At 40.0% G+C, this 18,385-nt stretch overlaps 1 protein-coding gene across 2 annotated transcripts in view; it reads right to left on the bottom strand.

The window, feature by feature from the left end:
• cgnl1 (cingulin-like 1) overlaps nt 1-18,385 on the bottom strand; it is a 34,012-nt gene that overhangs the window by 12,467 nt on the left and 3,160 nt on the right. For both annotated transcript variants that reach the window (XM_004543075.3, XM_004543076.5), the window contains exons 2-11: nt 16,544-18,134; nt 16,290-16,384; nt 14,521-14,626; nt 14,010-14,111; nt 13,325-13,461; nt 11,202-11,340; nt 10,670-10,882; nt 608-814; nt 385-489; nt 148-300 (exon numbers count right to left, since the gene is read on the bottom strand). In XM_004543075.3, the coding sequence (XP_004543132.1) occupies nt 148-300; nt 385-489; nt 608-814; nt 10,670-10,882; nt 11,202-11,340; nt 13,325-13,461; nt 14,010-14,111; nt 14,521-14,626; nt 16,290-16,384; nt 16,544-18,082 (2,796 nt within the window). In that variant the 5' untranslated portion in view covers nt 18,083-18,134. The remainder of the gene's footprint in view (nt 1-147; nt 301-384; nt 490-607; nt 815-10,669; nt 10,883-11,201; nt 11,341-13,324; nt 13,462-14,009; nt 14,112-14,520; nt 14,627-16,289; nt 16,385-16,543; nt 18,135-18,385) is intronic.

Genomic DNA, 18,385 nt, shown 5'->3' with positions numbered 1-18,385 from the left:
CAAACTGAATAAGCACACGGCCTCCATCTTGTTTGCATAACCTAAAATTCTATTCTCTGCATAACAAAAGCAGACATTCGGTGTGAAATTCATTCAGATCAGAGTGAATAAGTGAATTAGTGAATAAACAAACACTCAGAGACTCACCTCCTTCTGAAGTTTTTCCACTGTACGATCCAGCAGCCTCCTTTCATCCTCTATGTCATTCTTCATGCTCTTTAACTGCTCCTTCTGATTTCTCTCTTCTTGAAACCTCTCCTCCAAATCGTTGTGTTCATTGCTGAGTTTGGTGAAGTTTCTCTGCAGAATGACACAATAACAAATGTGTCAAGTTGTGCATTTGCAACTGTATTATCTAACACAGTGAAGTGTTACTAATCTTACTTGCACATCCTCAAGTCGGATGGTCAAAGCTCTGTTTGCACGTGACATCTCCTCTTCTTGCTCCGTAATTTCAGATAGAGATTCTTCAAGTTGCTTTTTCTCTCTCTGTTAAATGGACATTGTTGCATATGAGACTGTCATTTAGTATACATATAATGATGCTACAAGTGACTGTGTAGAACAAAACTAATAATAGTTGCGACTCTGGAACTCCACCCCTTACCTCCAGTCGACCAACTTTATCCCCCAGCCTGCTCTCCTGCAGCTTGGCTTCGTCAATAATTCGGTTTAGTTTGGCCACCTCATTTTCCAGCTCCTGCGCCCGTCTGCGGAGTCTCTCGACTTCTTGAGTCAGACGTCCTGCTTGGCCCTCTGCTACACCCTTGGCTGCCTCCACTTCTGCCTTCTCTTGCACCACTGTGGCGCTGCTCTGCAGATCAGAACAAAACACAAGGCTTCAGTACAAAGGAAGCAGCAGTCTGTGACACTCAACAGAAAGTGGAATAATGAGGCATGATGGAACATTTGAGACCAACTCAAATACCTCATAACAGAAGCCATTTGTAATACTCAGTCCCCCAGTGGCCTTCCTGTAATTCTCTTACACCTTATAATAAACCACAATTGGAGGTAACTAAATCTGAGCTTTTATTAGCTTCTGCTGATTGAGGGTCAGCAGGCTAGCATTGCAGACCTGTTATGCTAGCCTGCTGGGTTAGCACTACACTACTACCAGGTATTAATACAGACTGTTGTGTGGTATATGTCTGCAGTTGTAACACAGATGAAGTTTCAGGTGCACCAGTCCTTTGAATTTGCCTTATGCCCAAATCTACTAATGCAAATCCTTTAACTCCTACATTTCAGGGTGGAGTAATGACACTAGTCAAGAACAAGCTCTAGCTGAAAACGTATTCCAAATTTTTCAATTCCCTTGAATCATATGCCTTCAAGATTGTAAATTTCTTTAATCAATGCCAGCATGTTTTTCTGACAGCTGAAAAACAATGATGTCAAACTCTTGGAAGTGGAGCTAGAGCACATCTCGCACATCAACTCGTGTGCAAGTCGTTTTGTATTGTGTTGGTAAACTGTGTTCAGACTCAAAGATAAAACTGTTGTACAGATGGGAAAACACATGTATGCCAGTGTTTTGTCCAAGAGGATGAAAGCAAAATCAATAATGTAGTAGTAAAGAAATTGTTATTAATATCCATCCACAGGGTGGAGTGCTGTGCAGAAGAGAAGAAATGGGAGACACCCAGATATATATGTCAGTGCGCGAGGAGACAGAAACAAAGAAAACTGACTACAGTAGAACCACACAACAGATAACAACAGGTTTCAGTTGCGCTTACACCCTTCTACTGAATAACGTCAGCAGGCAACAGGCTTGTAAAGGTTTGTTTGGAAACAAAAATGTTTTTTGGTATGGAGGTGGAATGTAAGGAAACTGGTTTAGTAGTTTACAGCCTCAGTACAGCGAGGTATGCACGCATGTATGGCCGTGAACACAAAATTACAGAACAAAATCTGTAAACTCGATTTGTCACCATTTTAATATATGACAGAGGTGAAAGTGGTGAAACATTAAATACATAAAAGAAATGCTCAAGGTGGGAAAATATGCGAAAGGACTGCGATAGTACAATCATACGGGTCTTTCTGTGCAGGTCTTTGTTATGCATCACACACTCAGCTGATATCCAAGTATGACACTTCAGGTGTGTTTGTATGTGTGAGTGTACTAATGCACAAAAGCACACAAGGCCTTCTGTGTTTAAGAACCAACTGATTGAAAATGTGATCTAGCTGGTGAGACATAGATGAAAGGTAAAAATGTAAGAAAGCAAACAATGAAACCAAAAACTGGTTATTCATTCTCTGGCACTTTCTTACTGAAGGTGGAAGGTGTTTCTACAAACACCTTCCACAGAAGCAGCATAATCACAGAAAGAGTGTCATGTAAAAATCTAATCTAACCTAATCTAATCTTTGAAAAAGATAAGGAAACAAACTGTTAGTAGATTTTAACTGCAACGCGGAAAAGTTTCCTTTTGTAAATTGTCAGACAATTTATTTACAATTTTTTTAAAAAAAGTTTTAAATGCCTAGTCACCTCCTGAATGCCCTTTCATGACTGATATAAAAGGTGCTTGTTGGTTAGCACATCTTGTCATCACCGTGTGTACAAAGAGGCACGTCCTGTATTAAATACGCGATGGGTGCCTCCCAGTTTCAGGCCAGTCAGACCTGTTTTCCGCTGTCACAACATAACCGCCCTCATCACCCACTCACTGGATAATTTAGTTTGGTCAGACGAGAAGAGCAAGAAGGTTCTGGATTTGAATCAACCAGCCGCCTGAGCCTTTGGGTGGAGTGTTTCTATGTTCTCCACATACCTGCAAAGGTTCCTGCCAGGTACCCTAGCTGCCTCCCACAGTCCAGACATGTCTGTTAGATTACTTGGCAAGTTTAAATTGGCCACTATGACTATGCATTGGCTTTGCAAGCCTGTCCAGGGTGTATCCCACCTTTCACCGTATGACAGTCGGGATAAGCTCCAGCAACCCTATGATCCCCAACTGGATAAACACCAAGAACATGAATGGATGCCTGGATAGATGGATGAACCACAAAAAACATCTGCAGATTTTATAAAAAAAAAAAAAAGAAAAGGAATTTGCTTTTTATAACATAATACAATTTCTTACCAGCACAAACTGCAGCCTCAAAAGTGGCCAAGTTGAATCAACACCTGTCTCAGGAAATATGACATATAGTGCTATTTCCAGCTTCTGCCTTGGACTCTACTGCCATGGCTTTGTTATTTATATTGTACTGAGACTTGGTCTACTGGTTTTAGTTAAATCTTTGGTTGCATGTACCATCTGAAACTTAACATTTAAGAGCAACTTAGCTTTTGGCTCACAAGGATTCATCTACCTGCCTCCCTAGCCACCTATCCACATAATGTAAATGATAATAGTTCCCATTCTTTGCAGGGTGGATGTATCTTTATCAAATTCCATTACATTTTTCGCTTGATGTGCTTCCATAAACTGGCATCTGGTTGAATAAATAAATACTCAGTTTTTTGTGTAAGTTTAGGCTAAAATGTTTGAGATGATCAGATGTTCTGTGTCAAATTGTGTTACAGCAGCCCTCCAAATGCTGAAAACTAATTAAAAAGCTGACAAATCAGTTTTATAGACAACAAATGCTGGTAACCATCTTTATGACCACTTTCTAGGAAGATTAAACTCTATAATAAATGTGGATTTACCGATTAAATTACTGATTAAAGTGTGATTGTGTTGAGGGCAATAAACAAAGCTGTAACTACAGTAATAAAGGAATAACGTGTGGCATGATGGTGTCTGTGCTCCATTTCTGCATGTCCCACTTCCCACATTGGGTCACGTGTTAAAAACAAGAGCAAAGCCACCCAGCCAGAAGGAGAGAGACCCTTCTGCTGTCTGTGGGAAGAAGTGGGAGGGGATGCAGTGACACGATTAGTAAGTTTTTAATGAAAAGTTTCCCATCTGCATCGTTAATTTATTTTAAGTGACTTTAATAGACCTGCACTATAACACATTTATCTCACAATATCAGGAACACCTGTGAACTTAAGTGTTCATACTGCTAATAGAAAAATCTTTTTTTATTTGGCTCTTAGAGAAATACTGAATTTTAAATTTCTTCAGGGTTTTACTGCCTTAATTCTCTTGCTTTTCACTAGTACAAAAAGTTAATAATTTGTTAAAGCAGTATTAAAGTTTACCCAGCAATCACTGAAGGATTAGTACTAAAGAAACCTCACTTTATCAGCTATTATTTGTTTATTTTGTCTATTTATTATATTCATTTATCACCACTTCAACTTGTGACCAACAACACAAGCTGACTTCAGTGTATTAGTGAAATATCAAAGAAGAATACGTATTAAGATTATACTGCTGTTACACTTGTCCTTCTACCCTAAACTCAAAGATTGACTTGGGACCTCATGTGTACTCTAACTGTTTACCTAGAGTTGCACATTAACTAACTTTGTGCAGTCTTTGAAGCAACTCCAATGCTCAAGCGAAGCGAATACTTAGAAAGGTCGTTTGCTACAGTGAAATCTTGGCTTAGCTTTTCCTACCGACCTATTAACAAACTTCAGAAAAAGAGTAAAGAGTGAAATCCTCAAACAGCTAAAGTGCTGATCATGTCAGAGTAACTTCTATACATCACAGATGAATTTAAGATTATTTCATTGGATATAATGGATTATTTAGTACATTAACTTTCACCTAAAATGCTTGGGCAACAAGTAAACAAATCCAAAATGCAACTCTAATACATTCAAGGTACATGTTATTTTTAAATATTAGATTTACAGTAAACAGATAGAAAGGAAGCTTCTCCAAATAAAGACATTTTCCACACAGGGAGCTGCTAAAATGTCATCCTTTCTCCCCCTTCCTGATTCCTGGTGTTGTTCTTTGTGGGTTTTGTTTTCATTCGGGGGTTTCTTTTCTGCAACTTCAAGATTATAATTATAATGATTAATAGATGTACAAAGAACAAAATCCAAGAAAACCTATTCAGGTAGTACAAGTATATACAAAGAACACTACTGAAAGACTGTTTTCATCAAGGTGAGACTTTGATAAAGACTTTTTTTTTCCTTCCAAAGAACACAAAAATAATTTTACAAGAAGACAGAGAGTAGTGTTCTTCGGATACACTTGTACTGCATGATATTTAGCATGCTTTTCTTGGTTTTACTCTTTGCATAACCACCAGCCCTACTGAAAAGCACCTGTTAGAGCAGCCATTTGAGCCACATAGTGCTTTTTAAAATAATATTAACACATTTTAAAAGAAATGCATTACATATATAATATGTAAAAACAGCTTGGGCCTCAGCTAAGAATTCACCATTCAAAAATTATCACCTCCTCCATCTCCATCTGTGCAGGTACAACAACTGATTCAAGACAGGAAGCTAAGTCAGATGGAGCAGTGACCAAAACATTTTTGGCTTTCCCTTTAGATGAATTTGCAATAGAATATATTAACATTTCTTACCTTCCCAACTTTAGTCAAAACAGAGGTCAAAGGTATGCAAATCTGCTAAAATAAGCACTAAAGGCTACAGGAAGTCTTTTATACATTGTCAGTGCACAAAACACCAGAGGGAGTGTTTGATGTGTTATTTGCATTTATCGGCATGTCACTTGCTTATTCTAACTAATCCTGTTCTTGTCACTGTGGAGTTTAAGTTTTTGACAGCTAGATAGATGGAGTTCTTTGCGGTCCTTGTTGGAAAGGAACTACTACACACACATGACTTAAGAAAATAAAACTGCCCAAGGTCATGTAGAGCTCACCGCCTTTTCTGCATGATGTCAGATTATCTGAACTTAACCCTGATATCAGGAAATTAAACTTGAAAAACTTATTCGGGGAGTGCAGAAGCTGTGATTTGGTTCAACTACTCAAAGTATGTATTACAAACACAACAGCTATCTTTAATTTAAAAAACAGATACCTGACAGACACCCGAAACTAAGGTTAACTGCAACAGGAGACCTGTCATGTACTAATGAAAGAAAGGATTGAAGTACAAATTAAAATGTGAAACCTGAGAAGTACTAAAATCTCCTTGGGTAAAAGCGTAATCAAATATAGTCTTGTCCTCAGAGAAATGTGAGTGGAAACCAGCTTTTAAAACAGTCTCTGTGCAAGGCCCCTTTGCAAGGCCCCTTTGCAAGGACGTAACAACCAGACAAAATGGCACCAAATAAGTTCTATAAGAGGCACTGATGTTTCTTATTTAAGGAAAATTCAAAGCAAGACAAAGTACAGCTGAAGTAAAGCATTCTGAACCACTTTTTAATAAATAAATAAATTACAAAGCCTTTAACAAACAGTGGTAACACTGTTTGTTCACTCACAGACCACAGAGTGTCAGTAAAATCAGGTATCACAGTCCAGAATAAAGTTCAATCAAATGCTGAGCAGAAACAGAAAGAGACCAGAAAACTGCATATATTCTAGTTTTTTCAGGCCAAAGTTGACAGAAATGAAATAGAGCTATGAGTGAGAAAAGAAACACCCATAATACACATCCCACACAACAAGTCAATCCAGAGAATTTACAACAAACGCAGAGACCTCAGCCCACACATCAATTTACTATCACATTTAATTTCATGTGGCGAAGCAGCCTGCTGGCATTAATCCAAATACAAGATGCAAAAGTATGAAACAGGTTCAGATTCCTCTCTTTGTGGCCAAACCAAACAGAAAGCAGAACAACAAACATCTCTGCACATCTCAACAGGAGATGAGTGTTTTACTTGACTTCTGTGAGATGTTTTGGCAGATTGGGCTCCTGCAAAAACAATAAATACAAAAATCCAGGCCACTGCCTAGTTTTACACAAACCTGACCCATGTTTAGCTGTGCTGCAACATTTTCTGAACTGAACACCTGAGTGAGCTGCAGGGTATTTAGTTCCTGGTTTTCATAGCTTTTAAAGTCATCAATCTATAAAGTTATCACCACAGCTCTTTGAAGACCAAGAAGTAAATCGCCTAATATTTCAACAAGATATAAACTGCTAATTCCTCGCCATCTCTGTCAAGATAATCATTTCCTTCCTTGCTTGCTGTCCTGCATCTCATGCCTCTTCTTCCCAGTCGCCTGGTAAATCAGCTCCCAAAGCTACGCTGGGAAATACAGAGCTATCATCAAACACACAGACTCATGCTGAAGTCTTTACTTTCAAAACAAGCCTGAGGGGGAACTCTTCTCTGAGCTACACAAGTTTGATGATCAGACAGAGAGACTTCAGTTCACACACTGGCAGAGATTACTGAAGAGGCAGGCTGAGATAGAGTACAGGCCAGAAAATGAACTGCATTTAGGTCCACATGAGATCACTGTGGAGTGTTGTGTGGAAACTGTGGAGTTAGGAAATGAAGAATACAGCATTTGGGATTGAGGTTAGAGATGAGAGCGTGATAACAATCTGGCTGTGTTACACACTGTGGTTTGGATCTGTAGGTGAAACATAACAAGAGCTGGAAATGATGCGATAAGCACAAGGCTCTGTCTTTACAGTTAGGAAGGGCTGAGACCTTTTAAAGCCTCTAACACTGAAAATATGGAGCACTGTAGTGACGGAGAAGCAACTGCAGCACCCTGAAGAGGAATAAATGAAAATATCTGAACCTCTCCCGCAGATCGGAGCAGGTACACTATAACAAAGCTGGAGCTGAGTAAAGAGGAGGTCTACAGGGTGCACATTCCCCACTCTAACCCTGGCATTCCTGGAAACGAACCCTAATCTCTACTCACCACACCTCATCTTTCTGCATTTTTCACATACTAGCACATGTCTAGTTCCCAATGAGTACATATCTTTAGTTACAGAACATTAAGAATGGTGCTAATGCTGGTTAAATAAGCGGTGGCTAATTTACATAAAACAATAAAACCAACGTTTTTCAGCCTAGATAAAATTCCATACATTTCATCTCATCAAAAACACAATGTAGCTTTTAAGTTGAGACACAAAGCAGCCCCCCACCCTTCTTTCACAGGGGTCAGCCTTGCATCCCCTCTCTTGCAGCATATTGACCCACTTATTCTGCATGTCCCAACCCCCGCTGCTTTTATTGTGTGAAACAAACTCATCATTCATCAGCAACTGAGGTCCACAATTACCCCGACTCTTTCAGAGTGCAGAGAGAAGAGGGGACGTGACGCGATCAGGAACAGCAGCTCATTAGATTAGTGATGGCTCGTCACTGCAATTAACTAATATACAGAGGGATTTCGCGTTCCACTTTCCACCATTCCTGTCCACAAGAGCAGGTCTGGTCACTGCAAATATCAGGGCCAACAAAGAGGAAGGCACCTAAACAAAGGTAGCACTTTAGTTAGAGGGCAGGGTGAAATATTCACAATATGTATTTTAGCTGTGACTGCAAATTATTTACTTAATGTGTCATTTACATGCTGGCAAGACTGTCTATTTAATCAAAATTTGTATGCCATTACAATTGAATTACAAAAAATAAACAAAATAAAAAACAAGATTACTGAGATAAAAGAATTACATTGTTGCTTTGTTGACTTTTGATAAACAAGAAAGGTAAAACCAATTCAGAAAAACTTTTGTCCATTGTGAGGCTCCTTGAAACAAGAGTTACTGTGTTAAACATAATACTAAGCAATCATGGGTATGATTTTTTCTTTAATCGGGCAGCCTTGCATGCTGATTTGTTTAGATTTTTTTTCTCTCTACTTGCATGTTGCCCAGCATAAACAACATATATTAAACTGGTAAAGGAATGCCACTGCGTTAGATGGATACAATTTCATATTCTGCATAGTAATCGATACACCAGACTGGAGAAAACATTAATTCAAGGAAAATAAAGGAAACAATTCAACAAGAGGCAGCTTTTATACCTCACAAGAGAAAAAACAATGACCTTATCTTGCCAAATGTTTACAATGCACTGAGGGTAAATCCCTGATGACCTCAGGCGAGCAGTACCTCTGTTTGACAAAAGGAAGTGTTCTCATAGAGCCTTGTTACACAGCAATGCTGTGGACCCCAACCAGGCCTCCAGGAAGCTGAGAACAAGGACAAGTTCCACTCGTGAAGATAAACAGGACACACGTGGGTCACAAAAAACAACCTACTGACAACAATGCATCTTCAGTGCCATTCAAAGCTATTCTTCTCATCTTCTCCTATTTCTGAAACAACAGATGACGACCCCTCTAACTAGAAAATGCACTTTTTTCATTTATTAGTAATGAATGGCCCATCACTAACACTAATCTGGAAATATTATGTGGTGCAAGTGTAACACAGAAAACTACTGATGCACTCCAACTTCTGGTAAAAATGATATATACTAGTGGTGCAGAATAATACGGAATGGTTCAGATTTCTTAAGACAGTTGTGAAGCTTGCCAGAAATCGTCATAATGATGATAAAACTTTCTCTGCGCTACAATAATGACCTTGACTGTAAGGCAATACTTACAAATACAGAAAAATGTTTCTAAATTGTAATTTTAAAAAGTTCTCCTTGTAAGAAGACTAAGCCATTAAGAAAGACTTCGCATGAAAAATGATGATGAGCAACATTTAAATGTTACATAGCGTTTTGTTTTCATTTTATCAGTTTGCTCTGTTGACTCAGCTCATCCACAGTGAACTCAAGTGGAGGTCAATTTCCACTTCACTGAAAAGAACAAACAACTCACATCGCACAACTCTAGACTGAATTGATGAATATTTCAAGGTTTAGTACAACACATGCGAAAAGACGAGTTAGTAGCAGTTTTCTACATTTCTATTAAGGCGTAAAGTAGTTTTGAGAAACTACTATTCACCAACATAAATTAAAGAGCATTAGTTTTAAGGGTCAGCAGATTAGAAAAAACAACAAGGCCTTTTTGCTTCCCTTTCATGCTTATCGTGCATTTCTTTTTTATAGAAATGTAGTTACTCTGATTAAAACGACCAAGCGTATCTTTCTGCCTATTTTAAAACCAACTGCCTCGGAATCTGCATACTCAGTGTCACAACTGTGTAACTACTGAAAGTGTAAATAATGGCACTTCAAAGCAGAGGACCAAACTCTAAGGCTACATCCACCCTAGCCCGGATAGATTTGAAAACAGCGTTTTCGTCTGAAAACGTTCCGCGTCCACACTAGTGAGTGAGGATTAAAGAATTTGAAGAAAAACTATCTGAAGCATGTACAAACTAGGGCTGTCAAAATTGAGAGCAAACAAAACAACTGCTGTATAATACCCTCCACTATCTTTGTTTAATTGGTCACATGACTGCATCACATGACAAAAATGCATCATCGTTTTTGAAAGTCTCCATTTTCGCTGTCCACACTGCGATGCAAAAGCACCGTCTTCAATTGTATTCATTTTCCAGAGCGTTTTCAAAATGCTGCATTTTCCTTCGAGGAAAACGCTGTCTCAGTGTGGACGGGAGACCAAAACGGAGAGAAAACTATGCGTTTTCAAACGAAAACACATTAAGTGAGGACGTTGCCTAAGATGAACTTAAAATCCACAGCAAACAGGGTTACAGTACCCCTGACTGTGCTTATACCCACACCTCTCTGTAACACTCTGTAACATTGTGCTGTGGGTGAGATGGCAAATAAGCGAAAACAGAGAAGGAATCAAAGTAGAGGAGAGTGGAGGAAGGGAACTGAGGGAAACTACATGGGAAGCTGAGTACCTGCTTGGCCTCCTCCAAAGATGTCTGCAGCTTGCTTATTTCCTTCTCGTACTGCTCCTTCATTTTATCCAGCTCCTGATCATGAGCGGCCACCTCTTCCTTCAAAGCTCCTTTCAGAGCCGTTAGCTCCCTTTCTCGCCTCCTCAGCACCTCCTCCTGTTCCTCTTTGGCTAGGATAGCTTCCTGCATTTCTACCTTGAGCTGCATCATCTCCTATGGAAAATGCAGACATTTTGACAACTTTAGTCCAGAATTTGCAGAAGAAAAAAAAAAAAGCTTTCAGCAACTATAATGTCAATGTGATCATTTTAGCTACAATGTAAAGAATTTAGGAAATCAGTGATAGGTTAATTGCTATACAGGCTGCGTTTAGATCTTTTGAATATTACGTGAAACAGGAACTTAAAGGCTTAAATCTTCTATATTGTTTTATGAATAAAGTTAATTAACCCTAATGCAACCCCCCCCCAAAAAAACGCAAGAACAATAAACATTTATTTTTCTTTCTATAACAAAGGGCACTGTGGCTCACCACCATAAGCATGTCTTTCTCTCCATCAGCAGCAGACTTCTTGGCTGAGTCGAGTTCATCATGCATCTCTGACAGCTGGTCCTGCAGGTCTCTGATCTCTGTCTGATGTTGCTCCCTTTCCATTTTCACCTGGAAAAGCCTAACAAACCATTCAACATGTCACAGCATGGTACAGGTCCTTTTCATACACTGCACACATGTACAAACATACCCATGCATCTGCGCCTTAATTCATGTACAAATGGCATCAAATGTGGTTGAGCTGAATGTAACGCCTCTAGAGCACACTCGTTAAAATGAATAACTGTATGATTGAAAACCAATAATTTCTAATCTGCTTCTTCATCTCTGAGGCAGAGGATGATAAGTGATGTGAGACACCTTAAACAAAAACCACACAGTAATAAATTGATAAAGACTGGCCTCAAATGCAACATGCTATAATTTTTACAAATTATTTATTCATTTATTTTTTTAAAAGGTAACATACTGATTCAAGAGTAGACGGCATAAACAGAAATGTCCCTGATTGATTTGCAGCTGGAAATAAGGCTCAATTAATTTTAAAGAAAAGAGTCAGAGGAGTAAAGACTTCTTTGGTACTCTTCAAGCTGAAAAGCACAGCTAAGCTGAAGCTACAGATAATAAACTGAAGAACAAGGAAATGATAATTAAAGATCCTGAATTCACAGAACAAAACATTATGATAAAAGGACCAACACAGACACAGGAAGAAATTAAAGAAAAAAGCTCAGTTTTCAACAGCATGAAATTCTCATGAAGTGTTACACAAATTAAAAACACAAAACCATTGGCTCGAAGATTGGCAACTTTGCTACAATTTCCTTTTCAACCATGCAGAGCTCAAAACAAAACAAGGAAGCTATGAATAGTGGCGACACTCTGTACTTGAATGACTGTGAAAACAATTACACGAAAAGCAGTTTGGAACGGGACAGTTAGTGCTGTGATTGAATGGTAAATGAGTCACCAGGCACACAGGAATATAGAGGGTAAAAGATAAACCTACCAAACTCATGGGGACACAAAGAGTTGTACTACAACACAGAGGTACTGATATGGTAACCACAGTAACTATCAACAGTCTGGGCCGTTTCAACAACAGATCTCCATTACTGTTACTTAAATCACACTTTTGATACACCTGAAAAAAGGAGGTGCTTCACCCACTGGCTTTGAGTATGTTCCCAACTACCCATGTGGGGGCTTCATAGCTAGTCATTAGAAACCAGTACTGCAGCAATACAAACAAAATGCCACCACATGCACTTCCAGTTTTAATCACTTAAGGACAAAAAACAACAAAAATCCAGTATGTGTGGGTTACGGGGGTGCATTCGTCCCTATGGCATTGGCAGCTTACACTTTGGGAAAGTCACCATCAATACTGAAAGGTTTAAAGAGGTGTTTGAGCAATACATGCTCAAATCCAGATCACTTTTGGGTTTGTTTATTTTTTTAGTCAAGTCCTTGCGGATTTCAGCAAGACAATGCTAAACCACATATTGCATCTATTACAACGGCATGGCTTCATAGTAGAAGAGTCCAGGTGCTGAACCTGCTGCCCTGCAGGTCGAAAGTCCAGATCATCAACTGAAACATTTGGTGTATCATGAAATGGAAAATGGACTGCTGAGCAAAAGTTCTGAAACTTGTGTCCTCAGTTCACAGATGTTTTCACAGACTGATGTTAAAAGAAGCTACACAGCTGTAAACATGGCCCTGTCCCAACTTTTTAAAGATGTGTTTCTGCCATTTATTAAAAATTACCTTTTTTTAATTTCTTAAGGTGAAACATTTTGTCATTTTTTTCATCACTGTGTTGGACTGCAGCTGATGATGGTAGACTTTGATTTGGTGATCCACTGAAAGCTGTGGGATCACTCTTACCAGAACCAGCAGCAGGTGGAGAATCAATAGTCTACCATCACAAGCTGCAATCCAACACGGTGAAGTCAGAGTTCATCTGCAGGATGAGAGAGTCACTGGAGAGGCAGCTGACAAAAAAAAATACCCATTTATCTATTTGAAATTAACTGCTTATAAAATATTTTATTTAATACGCCTCTTAAGGAGGCAATTTGCAACTCCTTTACACTTACTCTTCCACTGTGGTCTGTAGGTCAGCTTCTGTTTTGGCATGTTTTTCCTTCAGGTGCTTGTACTCTTCCATGCTCTGCTGTATCTTCTCCTGCAGCTCCTTTAAATCTGCAGCCGTCCTTTTGTCAGCCTGATTTTTCTGTAAGTAAAAATGACAAGGTTATTACAGCTTGTGTGTTTAAGTAGAGACACGCATCTAGTCTTTTACATTTCTTAAACTAAGCTTTAGCATTTGAAATGAACATTTTTATTTATTGTTTGCTGAAAGTAAGTTTGAGGATTCAGCGTTTTTTGATTACAGGACGTGCTTTAAGTATAGCAAGCAGTGCCATTGATATACCATCAGCATATCAATGGCACATATTTTACCCCAAAGTCAACGCCTGGCCAACACTATCCATATTTGATTATTTAGCTTCTTATTTAATTCCTTACCTAACAGATCAACTAAATAATGAGTTTTCAAGGGAGTAGCCTATTTGTTGCATTATTCTGTTAGCCTTTGTACTACGCTTAGTCAATGCTACACCCAAACACTAGTCTTTAAATTCAGCTAGTTGAACAGTAATCCTGTAAAGCTCCTTTTCAGCCAAACCCTTGATTAAAGGATATTCTCAAATAACAACAAGTTAAGCAATAAAACCAACATAAACAAGCTGGTCATAGAGACAGTCGCACTGTTCTTACCATGCTTCGTTCCTCTAGTTCTCTTTTCAGTTCAGACATTTCTTTCTCCAGTTCAGCATTTTGCTCCTGCAGAGCTTTGGTCTGAGCAGCAAGATCCTGGGCCTGGAGAAAACAAACAATTTAGAGGTGCTCATTTCTTATTAATCCATTACAAATACAAATGGAGACTAGGTCTTTGGACAGTAGTACCCTGATAAATTAAATAATCTTCGGGTAACAGTAAACAGCTTTGGTGTTAACATCTCATGAAAGCACACAATATTTAATCATCAATCGCCTTAAATAAAAATGAATTTTAATAATGAAACCAGTCTGGCTAATCTCCCACCCATTTAATGGTAGGCAGACTAAAGAATTAAGCTGGTGCTGCTCTTTTACTCCACCCCAATCACCACCAATTGTGATATAAAGATGCATAAAGATGACATCTTGTTTGACATCTCGTTGGCATTTAACACTGTAACTGTAGACTGCCACTGTGCACAAGCAGAATGACATAAAATGGCCTTACTTTGTTGTCGCCTTGCGCACTTGCTGTGGCCCGAGACTTCAATGTCTGTATCTTCTCAAACACAACGTTGACCTTTTTCTTCGTCATCTCATCATTATCATTGCTCCTGCAGACGTGCACACAGACAGTTGCGTTAAAACACTCTGCTTATCAAAGGTTTCAAAAACTTTATTTCAATGTTGTGGCAGCCAGAAGTTAATCCCAGATTGTTCTGGGAAAACAGTAGCTTATTCCCCTCCTTAGAAAGGGAGAGAAAGGATCATGCTGCCTGGAAGTGACACCTCACAGCACAAACAGCGCCATTATAGCCATCCAATAAACTGTTAGACACATAAACACAATCCAAATAGGCAGTGTATTTTATTTTCGGAACTACATTGGTATATAAAATGCAGCTATATAAATATATACATTTCAGTTTTTTCTATTATATATTTAAAAAATGGCTACAAGGGCTAAGAGATCTCACCATTCCTACTCCAATAAAAAACGCAAGTAAATTTCTGTAGTCAGGTCTAAGTTTCGTTTATTTTAGATAGTAAATGGACCAGCACTTACACAGCACTTTTCTACCCTACCTGAGAACTCAAAGCGCTTTATATAACATGCCTCAGTCACCCATTCACACAGGCCTGGCTCTGCCTCCTGAGCTACAGCCACCCGCCCAAATAATATAATAATTACTGAAACAAAAGATGGTGATGAGAAAGAAGCTAGGATTTACAGTATTGGGTAGAAGGACAACCACACCCACAACGTTTCTACACCAGCCCTATTATTTTCAAATGTCTTTAAAAACTAACAGACTAACCCATTGTTCTAAATAGTAAAAAAAACATCAATTTCCTCCAACTTCAACTTCTCCTGAGTTTAAAAAGCAGCTTGGTCCTCGGCGTTGAACAATGCCCATTTCTGAGATCATCAACAGATGTCTGAAGGCCCAACGATCAGGGGATTTTCTAAAGTCACAGAAGAACATTTAATCCTTTAGTTCGGGTGAAAACATAAAATCAACAAAACTGAAGTTGCGCCATTTTCACTTGACAGCAGCGATAGATTATTTCAATAAATGGTGAGACTGACACTGAAAGCCAAACCCCTTAAATCTCCCCTCTCCTCATACACATGATTTTCATTAAACCGTTATAACCCCTGTTGCTGCATGTTTTTCTTCTGGGCCTTGGGAATGTAGTTCAATTTCAGCCCCTGCACTTCCATCTGTGCTTCCTTTCATTTGTCCTGTGGCTCCTGACCTGTTGCCCGACACACCCAAACAGCTTCCTGTTCGACTTCTACAATACCCCGATTCAATAACACATCCAGAAACTGTAGTGATTGTATTAACTGTAACTTTCTCCATGAAATTGTTACTGATGACAGTATTAACTGTTTAACTACTGAAAGACTCGCTGGTATCCATAGCCTAAATGCAAACTCGATGTAATTTTTTTCGAGACAGATCGTCTCCTCTACAGAAAGACAGGATTTTATTCATTATTTCACACTACACAAAGAACAAAGCTGACTAAAAGTGGGATTCTGCAGGAAAACAAATTCCAGACAACTGGATCGCTCACAGCCTGGATGGGAGGGTACGAAGACCACATTCCTTCGTTTTTATCACAAACAGTCCAGCTCAGATAAAAAAGGCACATTAATTTACTTCCACAGAACGGTTTCTTACTTTGTGTGAACAACACTCAGTTCTTGAGTCAAGATGTTTTCACAATATCTGGTCACATTTTGTATGGGAAAAAGTTCAGACTTACCCATCTTTAAGGTAATTGAACAAAATCTGTTTTGCTGTCTCTTCATTTGTTTGTTGTGACAGCTCCTGCTGACCTTTCAGGAGATCAGGTGTTGCCTGGATATGTCAGGAAGAGAGAGTGAGATCTTAACAAAATAAAAGAGAGGAACACTTCTCTCATAGATCATATTTTGAAAAATGCTACTTTAAATTAAAACGAAACATAACTTAAAACAAACAAATGTAGGATGCAGTGATAATGGTCTGACATTTTACCTGCACGTCCGCGTCTGTCCCGGGTTTTTTGTTTGCTAAAGAAGATGGCCTGGATAATGACGATGACAGTGATGATGTCAAAACCTTTTCACTTTCCTCACTCGCTTTAATCTTAAACGATAGAGAAGAGGACTGAGTCTGAGGGTTTTTGTAACCCTGTATAGAGCCAACACCTTTAGAAATGGTGTTCTGTGGGGAGCCAGGTGCACTGGTGGCATGAGATCTGGAATCAACGTGATCTAAAAGCCAGGAGTCCTGACTTCCAGCTGATTTCTGCATCCTCAGCTGTGAGGGAAGCAGGACATGCTCCTTGGATGTGCCTTGATGTAGCTCCGTGTAGCTAGAGCTATTTTGCAGGCCGAGGGCGCTATCAACACTCCGTGAGCGCTTCCTGTCCTCTGGATTGATCCTGTTTCTGCGCCCCGCCCTGCCTCTGCGTTGAGTGCCATCTTTGCCGTCAAACTTCTCAATGAGCTCATCAACACCGGGTATAGAGCCTGTGTCAATATCTCTGCCTGAACCAGGCATAAAAGGGATGTAGCGACGATTCTCGTGACGGTTTATGGTGTCTGCATAAAGGGCCTCCATTTGTTCATCCATTGGCGTCTTAGAGGTGGAAGATGAGGAGGAGTGGCGGGAACGGGAAGAAGGCTGAAGAATTGGCTCGCTGGAATCAGTCCTGCGCAGGGGAAGGACATCAGGCTCACGAGGGGTGCGCTCAAGGCTGGAGGTGGCACTGCTCCTAGGGCTCGACACAGTGGAGGGCTGAGGCTGGGCTGGAGGAACTGGTTGATGTGGAGTTTTAGAGGTCAGCTTGGGATGAGCTGGATTCAGGGTGGTAAGAGGAGCTTTGATCTGTGGCTGAGACAGTTGTGACTGTGGCCTGCTCTGAGGCTGAGTGAGCTGTGGCTTCAGCTTAGGAAAGCCTGCCTCATTCACACTCTGGGATGTAGGTTGTCTGTTCTCAAGCGGCGTGGCATCTTTTTTCCGGTCAAGGCTTGATGCCCTACGGTGAGATGCTGCAGACCTTGGGGACCAACTCTGGGGCTGGCTCCCAGTGTCAGGCCTTGAAGGAAGGCTGTTGAAACCCTCAAGGTTCAGGGAGTTGGTCTCTGGATCATACGGCTGTAGTATCTCAGGGTGCTTCTGGAAGTTCAGAAGGGAGGATGGTTTCTTTCCTTGGGATTCTGTGACACCATTTTGGGGACCAGTATAATGCAACATCTTCTGAGTCCTGTACTCCACAAAGGGGCTGTTAGATTCAGCCTCTTTGCCACGTCTAAAGTCATACTCATCGTAGCTGTTGATAAAAGAGTCTTCTGTGTCGATGTAGCCATTACCTCTGGGGTCCATATAAGTGTGGGGACCCCCATCCTGGTTGTTGAGAACCACAAATGGGTGTCCATCTATACCTTGGACTCGGATGCTGAGACCATATGTTCCAGCTCCATTACTTTGTGGCTTGGAAGGGCGGGATGGCTGAGCGTAGCCCCGCTGTGGTCCACTGCTAGGAATGCCAGACACTCTGTATGACTCCATCAGGAATGCAGAAGGAAAATAAATCCCTCTCCCTGGATCAACTGGCCCACCTCTGCAAGGAGAAGATTTAGAAGCACTGGATTAGTCAGAGATGAGATGCTACATAATTCAGCAACATCAACAAACATTCCTTAGATGTACTTTCAGCCAATAATGAAACTTTATTGTTCTAGCTTTCATTTTCCCTTCTTGTCTTGCATTCCTTCTATTCTACTTGTTTCGCAGGAGAGACCTTTGTGTCAAACTACTCAAGTAATGTGCTCTAACCAAATGAAGACAGTGCCCTCCCCTTGTGTTGCCTGT

This window comes from Maylandia zebra, linkage group LG1, assembly GCF_041146795.1.
Source record: "Maylandia zebra isolate NMK-2024a linkage group LG1, Mzebra_GT3a, whole genome shotgun sequence".
Classification (NCBI taxonomy): Eukaryota; Metazoa; Chordata; class Actinopteri; order Cichliformes; family Cichlidae; genus Maylandia; species Maylandia zebra.
The sequence above is the reverse complement of the archived record's forward strand: the minus strand, read 5'-3'. Positions and strand labels throughout refer to the sequence as shown.